Genomic DNA, 14,446 nt, shown 5'->3' with positions numbered 1-14,446 from the left:
AAAGGATGAATAGGAGTTCACCAATAGGAGCCTCTTGAAGGAGTCATTATAAGGAACAGATAGGATATAAGATACAGAAGGAACAAAAGTAGGAAACCATGGGCATACTATGTTGTGTATACTTTTTAGGAAATAGTGAGATATCAGTTGTTTATTACTGCATACTAAGTTATACTTAGTGGCTTAAAAATAAAAGCAATTATCTATTTAGCTCCCAAATGGGTATTTTGGGCAAGGCTCAGCAGGAAAGGCTCATCTCTGTCCCATGCAGTGTCAACTGGGGCAGCTTAACGGGCGCTGGAGGATCCACCTGCAGGGTGGTTTACTCACACGACTGGCAGCTTGGTGCTGTCTGTTGTCTGGGACCTCAGCAGGGGCCAAGGGTTGGGAGACTGACTTTCCCTCTTCAGGGGCTGCTTGGGTTTCCTCACAGCACGGTGGCTGGGCTCTGAGAGTTAGATCCCAAGAGAACGCAGTGGAACCCTTTGCCTTGTGGTCTGCCTTGGAAGTCACGGAGCCTCGCCTCGTGTATTTCACGGGCTACCAGTTGGTAGCCAGGTTGGGCTGGGCTCCAAGGGAGCAGATGCGGGCCCCAACTCTCAATGGGAAGAACAGCAAACATTTGCACACCTGTCTTAAAACTGCCACCTCGAGGGTAGTGGGGTGGGAGCGGGGGAGGGTGTGAGGGATCAGGGATGCAGAGACAGGAACAGGGGAGAGGACGCTGGGGGAAGTCAGGCTGTTCCTAGACTGGGCAGCGGTTATATTAGCTCTCTCCAAAATCAAACTTAAACCTCACCCGCTGCGACCCCGCATCCATGGGACAATAGTGATTTACAAGTTTGGCAGAACAGGGAGGTGGGGGGACAGGAAGGAAGAAGAACAGGGTCACAAAAGATGTAAAAAGTCTGTAACCCAAGCTCAGCTCCTGTGCACACAGGCCACACGTTCCCACCTTTGCCCAGAGAGCGCTGGCTAGTGAGCTGTTCCCGGGCCTGCATTGTGGGAGAGAAGTGTGTGCCCCCAGCCCTGCCCGCCCTGTGCACACCCTCCCCCTGCACACACCCTCTGCACAAACACCCCTGCACACACTCCTCTGCACACCCTCTGCACACACACCCCTGCACACACACACCCCCTGCACACACCCTTGCACTGCAATGCTTGGTGAGCACCCACATGTCCTCTGAGCAGTGGAAGGACAGACAGATAGAAGGAATAAGGGCTCCAGGCTTAGCTCCACAGCAGAGGAGGAAAGGTCAGTAGTTCCCATCATTCCACATCAATTTTCCTTCCTTCATCCAGCAACTGTGAACACACGCAGCTGTACTGGAGGCCCTGTACCCAGGCTCAGTCTCCCCGATCGCTGAATCCCTCCCCTCCGTGCTCCAGGGGACAGCGAGGAGGACAGGTGGCAATACAGGGATGTGTGTCGACAAAACATCAACTATCACAGCAGGGATTTCATAACAGTTTCTTTAGCAATTGAGTCCTTTCTTCCAAAGAAATCTTTGCAGGAGGCAAAGAAGGCTATTTCGGTCACTGGCAACCCCATCCTCTGGCTGCCCCGCACCCACCTTGGGGCCAGCCGTGACCCCTCTTTCTCGTTCCGGCTCTGCCTGTGACTACATCCGGAGCCCGCCCACTGCTGCCCAGCCCAGGCCCCCGGGCCCCGGCCAGCCCGGCTCCTTCCCTGGCTCACAGCAGCGTCCTGCCCTCTGCGCACGTTCGCGCCTTCTGTTTGGTGTCCAGGCTCCTGCCCCGCCCACGGGGGTCGCCTGTGTGGACCACGCAGCCGAGTCCAGCGGGGAGCCAGCAGGAGCCTGGAGAGAGCAGGCGCACCCCAGGCCGGCCCAGCACTACCACTCCTCTTCGCGGGCTGCCCCCGCATGGCTTCCTCCCTGCACTAGTCAGGACTTTACAGAGAGCCAGAACCGGTTGGGTGTGTGCAGCAAGGGAAACAGATTCATTACAGGGGAGGCGCTCTCACGATTGTGGGCCGACCAAGCCTCGGGCTGTGTACCCGGGGACGTGGAGAGCGGTGGTGTCACTGGGGCCCAAAGACCTGACAGCTGGAGACCTCCGAGAGCCGCCATGTTTCAATTCAAGTCCAAAGGAAGGAGAAAGCGATGTCCCAGCTGAAAGGCTGTCAGGCAGCCGTCTGTCTTACTTGCAGGAGGGGTCACCCTTTGTTCCATTGACACCCTCAACTGACTGGACGTGGCCCACTCACACCAGGGAGGGCAAAGTCTATAGATTATTTATTTATTTACTTTTCTTCTGCTTCTTTGTTTTTTTTGCCACACTGCACGGCGTGTTCCCTGACTAGGGATTGAACCTGTGCCCCCTGCAGTGGGAAAGCAGAGTTTTAACTACTGGGCTAACAGGGATGTCCCAAGTCTATAGCTTGATAGACTATAGACTTTTCATCTCATCCAGAGCGCACCTCATGGTCACAGCCAGCATGATGTTTGACCAAACATTTGGTGCCTGTGGCCCAGTCAAGTTGACACGTGGAATTGACCATCACACCCCCTTAGACTCCAGGAGTAACTGCTTCCTCCCCATGACGTGGAAGGAAGTTACAGCTCAGCTGCTCCTAAGCCCTGGGTTACTCTGTGTGCCGTCTCCATTCGTACGTTTGAAAAGAAACTTTTCCCCAATGATCCCATTATGAGTGTCCCGCCTGTTTCCTGCAGGGCCTCTGACAGCTGGCCTCCCGACTCTGCCCTTACCCCTCTTCCGTCCATTCTAAACCCAGCCGCTGAGAGTCCTTTATTTATTTTTATTTATTTATTTATTTTGGCTGTGTTGTGTCTTCGTTTCTGTGCGAGGGCTTTCTCCAGTTGTGGCAAGTGGGGGCCACTCTTCACCGCGGTGCGCGGGCCTCTCACCGTCGCGGCCTCTCTTGTTGCGGAGCACAGGCTCCAGACGCGCAGGCTCAGCGGCCATGGCTCACGGGCCCAGTTGCTCCGCGGCATGTGGGATCTTCCCGGACCGGGGCACGAACCCGTGTCCCCTGCATCGGCAGGCGGGCTCTCAACCACTGCGCCGCCAGGGAAGCCCCCGAGAGTCCTTTTAAAGTCAGCCCACGACACTCGCTCAGAAGCCCCAGCGGCTGCCCACCTCACTGAGAGTAAAAGCCAAAGCTTTTACCTTGGGAGGAGGTGAGGGTGAGGGCTCTTCCTCCCCTCCCTTCCAGGGCCTCCGAGGAGCCCCCCCAGGGCTCTTGCCCGGCCTGGAAACCACCGGGCAGCCACGCAGGGGCATCCGTCTCCCCCTCATCTTCCAATGAGCCAGAGGATGTCACGGATACCTGCACCCACTCAGAGCAGCGTGACCCGCAGTTACCACGAGCTGGAAGGGCCTGAGTGCCCGTCGACAGATGATGGAGAAACACAGTGTGCTCTTTGCACGCAGTGGAAGGTGACTCAGCCTTAAAAAGGAAGGAGATTCTGACACCTGCTACGCCCTGGATGGACCTGAGGACACTGTGCTCGATGAAATAAGCCCATCACAGAGGACAGGTGCTGCGTGAGTCCACTTATATGAGGTCCCTGGAGGAGGTAAAAAATCATAGAGAATCAGGAGGGTGAGGCCAGGGGCTGGGGGAGGGGACAGAGCTTCAGTTTTATAAGATGTAGGGTTCTGGAGACGGTCGCACAATGATGTGAATGTACTTAACTGTATTGAACTGTACACTTAGAAATGATTAAGGTGGTCAATTTTATGTTATGTGGGTTTTTTTTTTAAATCACAATTTTTTAAAAAGTAGGGGGACAGGGAGAGGGATCTGCAGCTGGCCTGGGCAGAGCCAGAGTCTGGCCCCCTGCTCGGTCCCCCAGAGACTGCGTCTCATTTTAAAACACCCACTGCTGCAAAGTGCTAGTCTGGCTTCTCGAGACTGAGGGGAGAGTGAGTGCTCAGATTCCCAATGCATTCAATCACACGCAGCCAGTCCTCTCTCAACCTGGGAGGAGGGGCGGAGAGGCAAGGCCAGGACGCTGTGCGTCTAGCTCACAGCGCCTCCTCTAGTCCCACAGGCATCCTCCCTACCGGTCACCGGAAACGCGGCTGGGATACAGGTGACAGCGTCAGCCTAGATTTGCTGGCGCCTTCGCCGCAGGACACCAGCTCCCCGACTTCTGCCTGCAGAGCCTCAGGCCCCTGGAAGCCCGGGGCAGGGGGCGTGGGCTCATTACAGGCTGGCCAGGCCCCTTGGGGACCTGCTGGGTCTATCAGTACCTGGAAGAGGACAGTTGGAGGAAATGAGTATGCTTGGGAGGGGGAGGGGAGGAGGCCCGAGGGGCCTGGGGAGCTGGGGGACTTGTGGTAAAGCACTTGGTGAATTTCCACGCTCTCTCAGCCCCAGGAACAGCGCGCAAGGGAAAGTTCAAGCTACCAGCCAGCGAGTCCCTGCCCTGACCCACAAGTGAGGGCTTGCTCTGAGCCAGGCCGCGTCCCCCATCTGACAGGCTGTGGGTGGGACGTGGGGCATTGGCAACGTGACATGGTCCAGGCCAGAGGCCAAGCAGCACCCGCGGGGACAGGACAGAACAGCAGCTTCACTGTGGGGACACAGAGGGAACCCAAAGGCTCTGTCCTCCAGGCTAAGGTCAAGTGTTGACCAAGGGGGCTTGGAGTGGCAGCTCGGGGAGGGGCTCCGAAGGTGCCTGTAACTGGAGGCGGGGCTCAGGGCAGAGGCTCCCTTGCAGGCTCAGGCTGGGCTGGGGTGTGGCGTCCTTGCAGGCTGCCTAAGGCCCCATCCCACGGCAGATGGCCTGGATCAGAACAGGGTTTGCGTTTGCTCAGCCTGGTGAGTCCCAGATCTGCCCGTGAGGGGCCATCCAAGTGACCGTGGCCAGGAAAGGACACAGTGGCCCTGAGAGCTGGGGCCACTGCACTGGATTTAATAGGAAGGCAGGACTCATTTGTAATTAGCCTGTAATTACCCTTTTAAATAAGATAAATGTTTTCCTTGCAATCTTATTTATATGAGTCATTTGTTTAGCAAACTTTATAGGCAATAAGAGCTCAGGCTCTGGTGTCCAGGCTCTGGGTCTGAACTCTAGCTCTATTTCTTCCTCATTCTGTTGTCCAGGGCACCCCGTTTTTATTGTCTGTGGAACAGATATGACATTTCCTGTCTGCGTCCGGCAGGGGTGTATTCAGTGCAAGTAACAGGAAGCCCACCTAACAAATGAGGACTTGTCAGCACAGAGCCAAGGTCTGGGTGTTCCCTCTCTCCACCTTTCCCTCATTTGCACGCTGCGTTCATCCTCATGCCTGTCACCTCACTGCCACAAGATGGCTGCTGCCCTTCCAGACATCATGCCTGAGTTCAAGGCAGGGGAAAGAAGAAGGGCCTTGCCAGATGCTGCTGTTCTTTTTTTTTTTTTTTTAGCAGGAAGGCAAACAGTCTCCCAAGAATCTCACTGGCCCCCTCTGCTGGCAGATTAAGCTCTGACCCACTGGCCAGAAGTGAGATGCACAGTTACCAGGAGCTGCAAGGTAGGCTGGAGAGATGGGAGGGGGATGCCCCCCCCCCGCCCCCGCAACGAGTCCTGGTGTCTCGCCGGGGGCTGGGCATTGTTAGCAAGGAAGAGCAGGGGCTGGGTGTCGCGGGCAGCATGCCTACCTCGTGCCCTGAGTACGGATGAGATTCTGCCTAAGTTCTCAGCTCACAACTTGGCACTCAGAAACGTTCCCTATTATTAGTCACAAGTAAGTTCTCTTCCTGTGCAAGGATTGATGGGCAAATCTCTACTCCCAGGACACCTTCAGGGGAGTTGGTGTGCCCCTCTTCTTCAGAGGAGGAAATGCAGGTACGCCAGGAAGGGCAGGGAGGATGCTCATTCGCTGGCCGGCGACCTCCAGTGGGATGTCCCGGGTCTTGCCTCGGGGCGGGGTGGGCTGGAGTTCCAGTCCACGATGCCCTTGAGCGCCTCAGAGGACTGGGGAAGGGGTCCCTAGCTCTGCCTTGGGAACAGAGTCACAGAAGTTCAAGTGGGAAACGAGAGTCGAGCCCCTCGGTTTTTTTCACTCTCAGTTCCCAGACAGGACGAGGCAGTGGTGGCTGCCCTGCGGGGCTGGGAGCCTGGGACGGTGTGCGGTGCGTCCCCACTCACTGACCGCGCTGGGCAGCACCCACTCACCACTCGGCCCTGTGGCCCCCCCGGCCCTCCCTGTCCTGTCACTATCCTCCCCCCAGGCGCCCGCGAAGGAGGGGTGGGCCACTGAGAAGCACGTGTGGCAGCAGCATCCCCGGGGGACGTCTGTGCACTCCTCCGCCAGCATCAGCAGCTGTGCCGAGCTGCGGCGTGAGTGGTGGAGGTGAGCGAACACAGGCAGCTCCTGGCACTGGGGGAGCCTCGTGGCAGTTCAGGGAGGCACAGCTGGAGGCTCATCGCCTAAGCCTAAGCGCTACCCTCATTTCCCGGCAGCGGCGGGGAGAGCACGGGGGCAGGAGGCAGAGGGCGCCGGGGCCTCTGGCACCAGGTGCTGGCAGGCTCACTTGGCCGTGGCCACTGGCCTCTGGGTCCCTCGGTCTCTGTCCTTCTGGCTCACAGCCTTGACCTCTCCCCTCGTGGGGCCTCTGCCGGTGCCCCAGGGAAGCCACATTCCTGTAGCTTTGCCTGCGAGCCGTCCCCGGGCCCCTCCTCACTTTCCCCCCTGCTCCCCCCTCCCCATTTCTCTGCTCATTTTCTCTTCCTGTTCTACCGTTTCTCGAGCCCCTGCCATGCACTGGCTCTGAGCGGGCTGGGGCTCAGGGCCACCAGGATGACGGTGGTTTCTACCCCTGGGGAAGCCCACGGGCCGCCGAGGAGGCAGACACAAGAGAACCTTCCGACCTGAGGGGAGTGTGGGTCCCCAGGGCTGGAGCAGGTGCCCTGGCCTTTGCCCCGGCTCTGTGCCCCGTGAAGGAGGACGAGTCTGACAGCAGCCTGAGAGTCCCCAACACTGTGGGCCCCAGGTCCTAGGAGTAGACAGTAGACTCTTCCTGGCCTGCATCTTCAGGGAGCTGTCAGAGGAGCATCCTAAGTATGCCAAGGGTGTGGGAAAGGAGTGGGTCACAGTTAGTGCTTTGGGCTGAAAGTAACAGGAAAACCTCTATGCAGCTGACTCAGATAATGACAATTCAGTATCTCACATAGGAAGTCTAGGTGGTTCCAGGGTTGATTAACACAGCAGCTGAAGGGTGTCACCAAAGATCCCATTTCCTCCATTTTTTTCCCTGGAATCCTCAGTATTTGGGGTTGTCCTCAAGCTAGCTCCCCTCATGGTCACAGGATGGCTGCCACTGTTCCAGGCATTGCACTCAGATCTTTCAGGAGAAGGGGGACTGATTTTACCTGTGCTGCTCTCATCTGTGAGGACCCCTCACTGTAGACATCACCTAGCAGACTCCTTCATTCTGCAGTGGCCTGACTGCACTCTATGCCCACGCCTGAAGGACTTGCAGCCGTGACCAGCTTGAACCAATCACAACTCCCCTCCTGGCTGTGGCCGGGCCCACCTCCCCCAAGAAAGTGGTGGCAGAAAGTGTCCCCCAAACCTGAGGCCTGCTGGAACTGGGGGTGGGGGGACGGCAGTTGTGTGATCAACCAGCACGGTGTGCAGCGGGCCGTCTCCGGCCAGTGAATGTCCCCTTCAGGGTTTCAGGACGGTCTGGGCGCAGCCAGTCCGCAAGGAAGCTGCAGAGCATCAGCGGGTGGGGAGCGGCATGGCCTCCGCCCGCCCGTGCTTCCCTGGTGCCCACGCGGCTCGTCCCCCGAGGCCCGTCGGCAGTTTGCTCCGTCGCTTCCCTCCCAGTGAGACCTTCCTGCGACCCCGGCCCAGGGCAGCCCTCACAGCACCTGCTGGAGGCATCCTCCTCAGCGTCTCTGCTGGACGTATGTCGTTCACTTGTCTCTCTTGCTAATTATCCATCTTCTCGCGGGAGGAATACTGTTTGCTTTCCTCGCTATTCCCAGAGCCTAGATCAGTACCGGCATACAGTAAGTGCTCAATCAATCCTCCTCCCTGGTGGCAGATCAGAATCCCCCGGGGAGCCTGCAGGAAAAGCAGGTCCCTAGGCCGCCTCCCAGGCCTGCGGATCCAGGTCTCACGTTGTGGGCCCAGCGCCTGGAGCCCCTCCTCGGCTGTCCTGCACAGACGTGGGAAAGTCACTCAGGAGAGGGAAGCAGGTGGTCAGCCGGGGACCGGGTTCTGCACAGTCATCCAGTGTGAGGACAAAGGCGTCCCCTGTACCGAGCACCTTCCGTCCCCAGCAGTGTCATCCAGTGCGACACAGGGGTGACCACGCGGGGAGCACAGGGAACGGGGACAAACAGTCACATGGTGGAGAGTCAAGAGTGACTAGAAACGGCAGATTCGACGTGTGGACGGCACAGGAGGAGGAGTGAAGACAGCCCTAGTGGGAAGAAGGGAGGTTTATGACACGAGAGCCCTGACGTAAATTAAAAATATATGCCCGGGGCTTGGCGGATTTCTTAAAACACAAAAAGCACTAATTGTAAGAGAAAAATTAATAACTTAGGCTTCATGAAGATTAAGAGCATTTATAATTGTGTCAAAACGCACCATTAGAAGATTGAAAGGCAATGGCCCACTGAGAAGGCGTGGTTCTCTTTCCAGTAAGAGAGACTCCACGGGGACACATAGCGGATGAAGACAAATCCACACTGAAAAATGGGCTAGAAAGTGCTCGGGCGCGTCCCCAAGACCACACGTGAGTGGCCAGGACCACACATGCAGCATCCGTGCTCCACACCTGGGGTCACCTGGGAAACACAGACTAGACCACCAGACACCATGCACTCCGCCAGAGGGGACCTGTTAGAACTGGCTGTGCTGCTGGCGGGGAGGGTCACAGGGCATGACCTGCAGCCCATCGGGGGGCCTGCTTCCCTGCGACCCCTCCGTCCACGGGGACAAGCCCAGACGTGCGCCAGGAGCCGTGCACAGAAATGTTCACGGCAGCCCTGGCCACATGCCCTCAAAGGCTCACCTATGCCTGTGAAATTCGGGAAAGGAATCTACCATGACAGGAGTCAGAAGCCTGGGCTCTCCGGGGGCTGACTTTGGTGGAGGCCGGGCAGGACATGTTCTACAGCTCAGCCTGGCGGGGGTCACCACACGCGCCCAGACATGCACGTACAGGTGTGTGTAAGGCTCACTGAGCCGTCCGCTGAAGTCTGCACAGTGGATGTGTACGTGTGACGGCTCCACGCAAGTGAAACACATTCACGTGCACAGAACAACACGTGCTTTGGAAGCACACGTGCAAACAGCAGGGCCCACGTCGGCTCAAGGGAAGGGCTGCGGGTCGTTGGGAAGGAAGGGACTGGACTTGGGGTCAGGACAGGCACAGGGAGAGATGACCAGAATGAGAAGCGCTCTTGTTCAAACCGATAATGGAGGGTTATACACACTAAGGCGTACGACTAATTAGCCCAAGACAGGGACTGAGAGAGAAATTGTGAAAATAAAGGTCTCAGCTAAGAACTCCCGGCCCCCGGTCAGCAGTGCTCACCTTGGTGTCCGAGGAGGAACCCTTCTGCGTGAGTCAGGCCACCAGTGGCAACTCTTGGTCTGGGAGGGCCCTCCCTCCTCTGAAGAAGAGGGGCACACCAACTCCCCTTGTGGTGTTTCGGGAACATAGTGGTTTGGGTTGAACTGTGTCCCCCCAGATGTGTATGCTGAAGCCCTAACCCCCAGGAATTGGGAATGTGACCTCATTTGGAGCTCGGGTCTTGCTGGAGCAGGGAGGGCCCTAATCCCACACGACAGGTGTCCTTACGAAGGGGACATTGGAGGCAGAGGCAGGTATCCCACGTGAGGGTGGATCAGAGCCGGGGCGATGCTTCTGAGCACCGAGGAGCCCTGCCGATGGCCAGAAACCGCGGGGGGTGAGCAGGGGCGCGGACCAGGCTCTTCCTCGCGGCCCCCAGAAGGAACCAGCCCTGCCGGCATCGCGGTCTGACATCTGGCCTCCAGACCGCAGGACAATGCATCTCTGTTGTTTAAGCCTGTGGTGCTTTGCTCTGCGGCCCAAGGAACCCGGTGCAGGCGGGCCACCAGGGTCTGAATCCCTCCCTCTGGGTCCTGGACCCTCCCCGCTAATGGGAGGGAGTCAAGGATGACGGCCCCACTGGGCGGGAGGTGGCTTGAGTTGAAGGGTGGGGACACCCGGGGGTGGATTTTGGAAGGGGTGTGGGGTGACTGCGGGGCACCCCCCGGGGCAGCACGGGTCAGGGAGGCATGGCAGGGCGATCAGGGCAGGTAGGCAGTTAGGAAGGATGCCAGGGGGCAGGTGAAGGGGGCCGGTGCATGCACACGTGTGTGCATGTGTGTGCGTGCACCCGTGTGCGTGTCCTGAGGAGACTGAGAAGTTACAGGGAAACACAGGGAGAGGCACCAGCAGGGAAACTGGTCCTCTGAGAACCCCGGGCCCCTTCCCTCCCTTCCTTCCCGGGCTTGCTGGGAACCTTCCTTAATTAATGCCTGTAAAGCGCTTTGCTCAAGCGGCAACAGCGGCTTTATAAATAAACCCAGACTTCGGAAGGTTGACTAATGCCTGAGCCCACGGGGGAGGGGAGCGTGGTGCGAGGCTGGGGGAGGGGCGGCAGAGGAGCTGAAGCCCGGGCCCTGGTCCACGGAGCCCGACGAGCCCCAGGCCTGTGTCTGCAGCAGTACAATCAAGGAGGATCTGCATCTTCACGCTCCTCTGCCATCCGCGCCTCTGGCCAAGGTCACAGCGTGGGCTGCAGCTCAGCTCCAAGAGGTGTGGGGGAAGCGGGCGGGGGCCACGTGGCCAGCCTGGCCCACAACAGTGACGTGGCCACCGGGACACTGGCTCCCTGAGGGAGGCCCAGGAAAGGCACGCCACTTGCCCAGTGACCCCGCGGAGGCAACACAGACGGCAAAGCCACTCAGTGTCCTTCGAAGACCCCTGTCCTGGGTGCGGAGGCAGAGGAAGCGGTGGCCATTTCACACCCTGCAACAGCCTGGCCGGCTTTGGTGGTGGCCTTCCCTGAACTTACATCTTAACCAGAAAGGAAGGACCTCAAAGGACAAAGGAAGCTGGCTGTCAGGGCTGAAAGTTCAAACCCTTCGATGACAAGGAGGCTGTAGCTAGGGCCTGGCTTACGTTCCACACGGCAGGCGTGCCCCGGAGCCGGGCCCCGAGGTGCCACTCACCCACAGCCCGACTTCCTTCGGGCCGAGCCCAGGCTGCCTCCTGCGTGGCTTGGGTACCCGGGGACTCGGGCGGGGACGCAGGTGGGGACCACCCCTCCCACGGGCCCAGGATGCCCGCCTCCGGGCCTCTGGCCGGCGCGGTTACTAACAGCTCATGCTCAGAGCAGCCTGGTTTGGGTGACTGCTTACGTGGTCACCTTGCTGACGGACACCTGGGTGGCACGAGGATGAGGCCGGAGGCCCAGGACCCTTGGCCTCAGGTCGGAAAGGACCTCTGTCCAACGCAAAAGCCATCCCAGAGGCTCTGGGCTTCAGCTGATGTCGTGCTGAGTGGAGAGGTTCACTCTGCCCCCGGGGGTGGGGTGTGAGGGAGAGAAGGGAGGTACCCCAGGGCCTGTGAGAAAAGGGCCCGCACCCCAAGTCAGGGGCGGTCCCCACCGGGCCAACTCTCATGCACAAAACGGCCGCAGCGGCGCCTGGGTCTCAGGCTTTCTGGGCCTGGAACAGCAAAGAGCTCCCCAGGGTGAGGCGCTACCTTCCGTTAGCAAGTCCACCACCCCGCGTCTTCTCGCTGGGGACGCGGACGTGCAGAGCGGGGAGAGGCCGTGTAGCCGGTCTCCTGGGTCCTGCTCCGTCCTCCGCCGCTCTGGCTCTGGGTGCTCACGTCGGGCAGGTCCCGCCGGCAGCCGGAGAAGCGGGGGGCGGTCCCTGGCCACTCGCCACCCCATTTCAATCTGTTCCGCCAGGCGCACATCTGCGGGGCCCAGTGCGAGGTGCTGCTGCCTCCCTCGGGAGGACCCGGGGTGGGGGGGGTGACAGCTGGGTGGGCGGGGCCAGGCTCGCCAGGGGGCCCGTCTGGGAAACACGCAGAGACACAGCCGCTCTGCCCGAGGAGGGGGAGCCCTCAGGAGAGACTCTGCTGAACGCCACACACCGACCCCCAGGGACACAAGAGGCGGACGTCACGGAGCATCAGGATCTGACCCCGGAGGCGTCAGTCTGGGCCCAGGGCACCCAGGACCTCACTCCTGAGACTGACCCTGTTCTGCCGGCATCAGCGCCCCGGGGTGGGGGGCCGGGTTTGGGAAGTACAGGTACCAGCGCGGGCTCTCCTTCCCCCAGCCCGGGCCAGCCTGCGATCGCGGCCACACTGCCCCTGCGTGCCAGCCCCGTGGGCAGCTCGGCGGGTGGGGACGGAACACTGCCTCTGAGTGGACGGAGGGAGGGGCAGCCGCGGGAAGGAACCAACTCTGAGCTTCAGGCGTCAGTGCCGAGCCTGGCAGGTTTCGGGGAGGGACACACGAGATGCGGCCCCGAGTTGGGAGAGCGGTGCTGGGCGCGGGGCTGAGTAGGCGCCACCTGCTCTTGTTAGTATGTTATTATTATCACTAACTCCCAGCACTTGCTCACCGAGCCTCATTGTCCCCTTCGCCCGAGCCAGGAAGCAGCCCTGGCGGCTCCGTCACGACTCATCCACACGTGAGCAATAACCAGGTCTTACGGACTTTGCTTCCTAAATATTTCTTCAATCCGCATCCTCTCTCTGTGTTTAAATCTCAGCTTCCATTGCCTTGGACCAGGCCCTGGTCCTTCGGAGGGGCCTCCGCTGCCCATCTTCTCCCCGAGTCCCCCCACCCCGCCCTGGGCTGGGCCTCTCGCCGGCAGCGCGGCCTGTCCTCAGCGTGTCAGGCATGGGTTTCCCGCGGCGCCAGTTTCTTAGCCTCTGGGCACACAGGGCCGACTGACACGTACACGGCAGGGAATGAAACTTAAGGAGCTTACAACCCTGGAAAGCGCAGTGGGCACAACATAGAAAAGAGATTTCTGCACGGATTTACGGCAGAGCCAGAAAGGCAACCAAGACGGGCTGGGAGGCCCCACCCCAGCTGCCGGCGCGAAGGGCACACCCAGGCCGCCATCCGGCAGGAGACGCCACCGCGGACACTGGCGGGCTCTGCCCCAGCGAGGACTTCCCTGTTCCCGCGACAGACACGGGGAATGGCTTTTCCCCGGAGCTTACAGTCGAGGGAGGACACAGGGGCTGGGAGGAGAGCCCAGATCTCCTTGACCCCGAGGGCTCGTCATCAGAGAAGACGCAGAGCGTGGCCGCCTGGGTGCCGCCCTGGTCCGTGGAGCCGGTAGATGTTTTGTGCTGAGAAACGCCGCCGCGCCAGGCATCGCCTCCCAGCCAGGTGTCGGGTTACGTCTTCCAGACTCGCCTGTGGGCGCAACTGGCTGGGACCTCGTCCTCCAGGCCCGGGGCCCCGCGGCCCAGCACCCTGAGCTGGGAGGTCCCGCCACCCGCTCCAGTGTCCGTCCAGCACCTGCCGACCTCGGGGAAGCCCCACCTTGACTTGTACCCAGGAGGTTGGTGCTCCCAGCCTTTTAGGCTCTGGCTCACACCTGCCGGTCCCCCACCTCTCTCTTGCGTCTAGAACATTCTCTACTTCCTCCCCGCTGTGCCCCCAGTTACCTGGCCCAGGAGGCCGGCTGTGCCCCTGCCCAGAGCCGCCGCCAGGGGAACGGCCGGCCGTGCTCTGCTTTCAGCCGCCCCGCGGTGTTTTAAGACCACAATCTACACACACGGGTTTCATTTGTGTGCTTCTCTCAAGGCCCTGTTAGGAGGCATTACTCATAACCCAGTTTGGTGGAAATCTATTGCGATGCTCAAGGTTGAGTTAAATGTACCAAGTATTTGTAACCGCCCCTCTCCCCCCGCTAATTGTACGAGAGGTGGTGCTGAGGATTTGAAACCTGAAAACCAAGCATTCAGCGACATGCCGGGGAGATGCACCCCTCTGTAGCCAGGCGACTTTCCACGATGCAGAGCTGCTCCCGCCTGCCGGCTGCAGACGACACATGTGGCCTCAAAGAGGGCTCCAAGCTCCAAAGCCTGGAAGCACCTGATTTCTTTGAAAAGAGAGAAGGAGGAACGGCTCTGAACGGAGCAGCAGGTGGAAAGGCAGGTGGCTCTTTTGTTGGCGGGAGTGAGCAGCTGGGCTGTGGAGACATCGTCCCCCACGCTGTACCCGCGGAGGGGGGTGGGGTCAGTCCTACGCTCCTCCCCCGCCTGCGTCTGGGTGACATCCTGCCGGACACGTGCGGCCTGGCATTCAGAGGCCTGGACCTGACGTGACAGCTCCCGTCCCTGGGGCCACACACCAGGGACACCAGTCTTCACGGTGTCCGCTGATGTGTCCTCTGGCTGGGGCCAGTCAGTGGCTGGAACTTCCTCTGCAGGACG

The 14,446-nt window shown here is 59.8% G+C and overlaps 1 protein-coding gene across 1 annotated transcript in view; it reads right to left on the bottom strand.

Moving 5' to 3' along the window:
* Positions 1-12,622, bottom strand: part of CACNA2D4 (calcium voltage-gated channel auxiliary subunit alpha2delta 4) — a 96,780-nt gene extending 84,158 nt beyond the window's left edge. The window contains exons 1-5 of the mRNA XM_060025926.1: positions 12,613-12,622; positions 11,867-12,057; positions 11,392-11,414; positions 6,133-6,313; positions 4,084-4,245 (exon numbers count right to left, since the gene is read on the bottom strand). Coding sequence (XP_059881909.1) covers positions 4,084-4,245; positions 6,133-6,313; positions 11,392-11,414; positions 11,867-12,057; positions 12,613-12,622 — 567 coding nt within the window. The remainder of the gene's footprint in view (positions 1-4,083; positions 4,246-6,132; positions 6,314-11,391; positions 11,415-11,866; positions 12,058-12,612) is intronic.
* Between the last annotated feature and the right edge of the window lie 1,824 nt (positions 12,623-14,446).

The sequence above is a fragment of the Delphinus delphis genome, chromosome 11 (assembly GCF_949987515.2).
Source record: "Delphinus delphis chromosome 11, mDelDel1.2, whole genome shotgun sequence".
NCBI classification, from domain to species: Eukaryota; Metazoa; Chordata; class Mammalia; order Artiodactyla; family Delphinidae; genus Delphinus; species Delphinus delphis.
Note: the sequence above shows the minus strand (reverse complement) of the source record. Positions and strands in the feature narration are given on the sequence as shown.